Here is a 6551-nt window from a genome sequence, read left to right as displayed (position 1 = left end):
AGGAAGGTCATTGGTTAAAAAAAAATAAAGAAACTGCTTGGCTGGCCCTCATAGGTTAAAACATAGGTGGGAGGAGTAAACAGAACAGAATGCTGGGAGGAAGAGGAAGTGAGCTCAGAGAGACGCCATGCCCCGCTCCCGGGCAGACACACTCAATGAAGCTCCGACCCAGGATGGACATAGGCTAGAATCTTCCCGGTCTTGGTAAGACCGGTGCTCACAGATTATTAGAGATGGGTTGATGGGGATATCAGAATTAGCCAGTAAGGGCTAGAGCTAAAGGGCCAAGCAGTGCTTAAATGAATACAATTTGTGTGTTGTTATTTCGGGGCATAAGCTAGCCAGGCGGCCAGGGTGCTGGGGACGCAGCCCCGCCGCTCTTATTACTACAGGTGATTACTCTCAAAATATATTACGTGTACATATAAAATGTCAATTAATCCATTCATCATATATATATATATATATATGTATGCCATAAAAACATTTTAAAAACTGATTCAAAGTAAGAAATCTTTAAACCCAAATGTCTGTATTAATTTTACACACAGATTTGCCAGCCAACACTTGCTTTACTCTTTATCTCTGGTTACCAAAAGTAAAATAAAATAAACTCTGGTTTTGGGTAACAGTAGAAAAAGTGAAGTAGGAGCAGCCCCGGGCACCTGACAAAACAAGGAGCTTCCTTCTTTGCCTCTTTGGAGAACCCAGCATGAGAGGCTATTTCACCTTCATCTCGCTGATGAGAAATGAGGTCGTCTGCTCACACGCCTTTCCTGAGACAAAAATGATGCTGCAGGTCTGGTAACAAACTGTACATGATGTCGTCATAGGAAAGACGCATGGTCACCACGTCAAAGGGAGGTTCTGCTACTGCCACTCCCAGGCTTGTCAAGCACCAGGACCACGCAGCCAACTGTGTACTTGGTAACACCATTTCAACGTCCCAGAGGCAAAACCAACTCAACATACTCCCAAGTGATTTAGCATCTTCCTCCTAAGTCTAAATCTCTTACCTCGGGAAACAGTCTCAGTATCTCTCTGAGTCTGGAAATAACCAGGGACAATGTAAGGGCTCATGGGGAAATACACAGAAGCTGGAAGAAGTGCAACATCTAAGTCAGTGTTTTCTACTTTATTCATTGTTTCTCTGTCTCAATACACTGCAACATTATTCTATTCATTCAAAATAAAACCAGGAGCAGCAGGTTTGGAGAAAAATTCCCCATCCAGATGTAAGCTCCCTCATCAGTGTCGAGCACCATTTGTTTATCTGTTCAGACATTTTTCCTATGAATAAACTATCTTTTCAGGCTGTTATGCAAACAGCTTGGATTTTATGTATTTATACATGTATAGAGTTTCCCAAATGGGATTCTAGTATACAGTGCCACTGGCTTTTTCTCTCCCAGGTCAGCATATGCAGCCCACTTCTTTCCAGTGGCTGGAGCATGCCTGTCCCATCACTTAGCCATTGTTCTCACTGATGAGCCTATTTCCAGCTTCCTGTCACTACCGGGAGCGCTGTGAAGACCAGCCTTACAGAGATTTCAGCAATTCTTAAACCAGTGCCCGCCTCCCGCCCCATTTGATCATTTCTGGTGCTGGAGGGCATCCTGCCATGGATGACGGGGTGGATTTCTTTTATGAAAAGCGGTGCACCATCTTCCTGTCAGAACACAAAAGCATTTGCTTCAGTATAGCTCCCGTACCTTTTCGATTGGAAGCTAACAGTTCCCCTCATTCCTAGGTCTTCAGACCTTAGAATTTCAGCAACTGTGTCCTCTTTACAGACACAGCTAAATCCAAACTGCCCACTGCATCTGGGAAAGGACACTTCTTCACCAACAGAAGCCATTGCCGATCTCTGATCTAACTGTAGACAATGATTTAATAAACTCACCTGCATTTCCAAACATTCCTTCTGTTACTCTTCCATTTCCTTACGCTATCTTTGGCCCTCAGCACCCATCCCTGCCACCCTTAGGCTAAACTCACAAGCTAGGCCCTTGACACTCCTGCCCCAGCCCCCCAAACGCTACATTTACAGCTGTAGACCATGCTGTTTAGCTTCTGACTAACTTTAATGTACCAAATCCGTCACTTTTTCCTTAGGACTTCTGGGGTGTGGATCTTGCCTAGAAAATTCTCTGTTCTGAAACCAGAAGTGACTTTGAGCACTGTTGTGTGCCCCTCCATCCACTTGAAATTTCTGTGCATTGTGTGCAATGTCTTTAGCTCCTTCTTCAGCTGTTTTCCCCAATGACTCTAACATACCACTGATGTGCGTCTCTGGGAGTTCTTGCTGCACTGTTTTCTATGAAATAGAAGCTCCTTGTCCTCACTGCTTTGTAAGCTGCCTTTGCACGCGGATTCCTGAGCCAGCTGCAACTGCATTGACCTAATGGTGTTGCTGTCTGTCCTTCCTACAGAACCTCTTGTGCAGCCAGCCACTGCCTCCGAATCGAAGCATCCCTTCCTACAGAGAGGGCCTTAAGACTCAGCAAGTGTAGGGAGCTCAGAATCTTACTCGATTCACAAAGTCTCTCCCTGGGGTTATGTGACAAGCAGTTTATGGGCAGATGTGCTGTACCAAGGAGCCAAGAGGTTATGCAGGAAACTCCAGGGATGCAGATTTCTTGAGTGGCCACCACGCTGGGGTGCACTTTCTGGTGAGGCAACCGCCTTTGAGTTATGCTCTGGTAAGTGACCCCAACAAACTCACTGGTTCACTAAGCTAGAGTGGGTGAAATCACTTCTGGATCTGCCTGCAGTGCCCTACGTGGCATTTACACAACAGAACCCCCAGCTTTCCATCCGAAACCCCACCCTTCCTGGAAGCTAACTGGAAGTTCCCAGGGCTGCTTTAATCAGTAGGACTGGTACAGAGCAGTTCCAGGGCTGCTGTGAGGCAGAACCGAGCAGCCTCCTGCTTTCCCTCCTTCTTCCCTGGGTAGCTAGGCTCGAGGGGGCTGCCTGTGACATGGTGACGTGCTCAGCGGCCCTGCGTCAGCTGTTCAGATTTAAGACCAATGTTCATGTGTGTATTTGCTACCACTCGCGTGCTTGGTGCCAGAGGCCAGAAGAGGGTGATGGATCGATCCCTTAAAACTGGAGTTAGACAGTTGTAAGCTACATTGTGGGTGCTGGCAACCCACAGCAGGTCCCCTTCAAGAAAAGCAAGACACTTCAACCTTCCATAAGCCACTGTTATTTTTAACTTTTACCCATAGCCTATATTAGAACAACTGGAATGTAAATTGATTAATCTACTTGAAACAAACTGACATATAAACAATCATTTTTTTAATTAGAAAAATCATTTATTTCTGCTCCTTTCATACATCATATTGTCCAGGAAACAGTCTCCCGTGTGTGTCTGAAATGGCAGAGTGCCACACACACCATTTAAAGGAAAAGCACCGCTGGAGGAACTGACCAGTTGTCCAAGAATCTCAGCTCTCACGATATACTTCTCAATTTGTATTAATTTCTGAAAATCAGAAATATCATGTCCGAAAAATAATAGGGAGGGTTGTAAAAAATAATCACTTTATTCAATACCAGCGTATTAGAAATAGAGTCTATTTTCTTTAGGAAATAAAAAACTAAAAAGACAATGCCACCTAACATAGTTGGTACAGAAGAATAGGTCAGCAGAAAAATACCGTAATGAACTTGTCTCTGATACATCAATTCCAGTCCTAGCTTTCGTATGCTCAGCGCTGCTTCAACTCTGCTCTTCACTCTTCTCCATGCCACAGAAGGGAGTGGCTCAGCCTTAAAAGCTTCACTAACAGGAGCCAATCCAGGATTCACTGTTTCTTCTCAAAAGGCACTGACCCAGCAGGTTGCCCCGCAATTTCATTCTCATGAATACTCTAGCCATGAAGAAACTCAACAGGACACAAAGCCAATGAAGAGAAGAAGAAACCTATTGAGTTTTAGAATATTTGGAGCATTGGAACGGCCCAGAATTATGAAACCTAAACCTCCCATTGTGAACAGGAAGCTAGATGCAAGCCCTTTCATAATATACTGTCCGTTTACTCTGCAAGCCAAGAAAGCTACCGGTTTCTGATGTCCACGTTCATCAGTCCTTGAGCCAACACTTGGAGGTTCAGCAATAACATCATAGATTATTCCTCCAGTAATGAGGAAGTAAGACACCACCACCAGGGTGTACACCATCATGGCCGACGGCATGCACACGCAGGGCGGCTTCTTTAGCTTCAGGTTGGGGCATTCAAGTATTAAAAATGGGACTTGGTACAGAGTCTCTATGTCGGCGGCAGCATGGCAAGCCCTCTGGCCTCCAGCCTCCCGTGCTGCCCGGAAACACAAACAATCATTTTCTAATAGATAGGAATATGAACTAGGCAGTAATGGTGCACTAATCCCAGCACTTAGTAGGCAGAGGCAGGCAAATCTCTGAGTTTGAGGCCACCCTATTCTACAGAGTGAGTTCCAGGACCGGTTCCAAAAGCTACAGAGAAACTCTGTCTCACAGAGAGAAAAAAAAAAAAAGACAGGAATACAGGTTGTTTTGTCTACTCAAGTATTTCATATTCTCCATTAAAATATGTAGCGTGAGAATCAACAAAACAGAAACAAAGAAAGCAATAGAAGAATCAATGAGCCAAAGAAAAGGTTCTTCGAGAAAATCAGCAAAATAGACAAACCTTTATCCAAACTAACCAAAAGGCAGAGAGAGAATATCCAAATTAACAAAATCAGAAATGAAAAGGGGGACATAACAACAGACATGGAAGAAATCTGGAAAATCATCAGGTCATACTTTGAAAACCTGAACTCCAAGGAATTGGAAAACAAAGGAATTGGACAATTTTCTGGATAAATATCACTGACCAAAATTAAATCAATACCAGATAAGTAAATTCAACAGACCTATAACTGCTAAAGAAATAGAAACAGTCATCAAAAGTTTTCCAATGAATAAAAGCCCAGGACCAGATAGTTTCAGCTCAGAATTCTACAAGATTTTTTTGTTTTTATTGAGCTATGTATTTTTCAGTTTCTTTATACGGTATATTACATTGACAGATTTTTGTGTGTTGAATGATCCCTGCATCTCTGGGACGAAGCCTACTTGGTCATGGTGGATGATTTTTCTGATGTATTCTTGGATTCGATTAGCCATTATTTTATTGAGTATTTTTGCATCAAAGTTCATGAGTGTGATTGGTCTATAATTCTTTCTTAGTAATGTCTTCATGTGGTTTGGGTATCAGGGTATTGTAGCCTCGTAAAAAGAGTTTGGCAACATTCTGTTTCTACTGTGTGGAACAATTAGAAGAGTTTTGGTATTAGTTCTTTTTTGAAAATCTTGTAGAACTCTGAGACTCTATCTTATACCTGTAAGAATGGCCAGGATCAAAAATACTGATGACAACTTATGCTAGAGAGGATGTGGAGTAAAGGGAACACTCCTCCATTGCTGGTGGGAGTGCAAATTGGCACAGCCCCTTTGGATATCAGTATGGCAATTTCTCAGAAAATTAGGAAACATCCTACCTCAAGACCTAGCAATTCCATTTTGGGGTATATACCCAAAGGATGCTCAATCTTACCACAAGGACATGTGCTCACCTACGCTCATAGCAGCACTGTTTGTCATAGCCAGAACCTGGAAACAACCTAAACGCCCCTCGATTAAAGAATGGATAAGGAAAATATGGTAATTTACACAGCAAAACAAACAAAAACATAATGACATCTTGAAATCTGTCAGTAAATACATGGATCTAGAAAACATCATATTGAGTGAGGTGACCCAGACCCAGAAAGACAAATCACATGTACTCACTCACAAGTGGCTTTTAGACCTAAAGCAAAGATAATCCAGCCTACAATTCACAACCTCAAAGAACCCAGACAACAAAGAGCTCCCCAAGAGAGACATGCATGGATCTAATCCACATGGGAAGTAGAAAAAGACAAGATCTCCTGAGTGAATTGGGATCATGGGAGAAGACAGAAAGGGAGGGGTAGTGTAGGGGGTCCTTCTGTTTATGTGTTGCTTTCATTGGTTATTCAATAAAGAAACTGCTTGGCCTGATAGGGCAGAACTTAGGTAGGCAGGGAAGACAGAACTGAATTCTCAGAGTCAGAAAGCAGCCATGGAGACGCCAGGTCAGACATGCTAAATCTTTCCCAGTAAGCCACAACCTCGTGGTGAACACAGATTAATAGAAATGGGTTAAATCAAGATGTGAGAGCTAGCCAATAGGAGACTAGAGCTAATGGGCCAGGCAGTGTTTAAATGAATACAGTTTCCGTGTGATTATTTCGGGTGTAAGACAGCCGGACAGCCAGGACAACAAGCAGCCCATTCCTCCTGTTACAGAGGGGGCAGGAAGGGAAAGGACCGGAGAAAAATATATAGCTCAATAAAAACAACTTAAAAATATGTAGCCTCTGTTCTTGAGTTCTCAGTAGTCCTCATTGTCCGCTATGTTCAGAGAGTCCGGTTTTATCCCAGGCTTTTCCAGACCCAGGCCAGCTGGCCTTGGTGAGTTCCCAGTAAAACA

General features: G+C 43.3%; 1 protein-coding gene across 1 annotated transcript; it reads right to left on the bottom strand.

Moving 5' to 3' along the window:
• Positions 1–3850: 3850 nt before the first annotated feature.
• On the bottom strand, positions 3851–4206 carry LOC121441009 (oligosaccharyltransferase complex subunit OSTC-like). Its single transcript, XM_041642141.1, has one exon. It carries the CDS (start codon positions 4204–4206, stop codon positions 3898–3900), a length of 309 nt encoding a protein of 102 aa, XP_041498075.1. The 3' UTR covers positions 3851–3897.
• Positions 4207–6551: the final 2345 nt, after the last annotated feature.

The sequence above is a fragment of the Microtus oregoni genome, unplaced genomic scaffold, assembly GCF_018167655.1.
Source record: "Microtus oregoni isolate MIOR12 unplaced genomic scaffold, Mior012 000072F_ref0000427, whole genome shotgun sequence".
Lineage (NCBI taxonomy): Eukaryota > Metazoa > Chordata > Mammalia > Rodentia > Cricetidae > Microtus > Microtus oregoni.
This window is presented reverse-complemented; position numbering and strand designations above follow the sequence as displayed.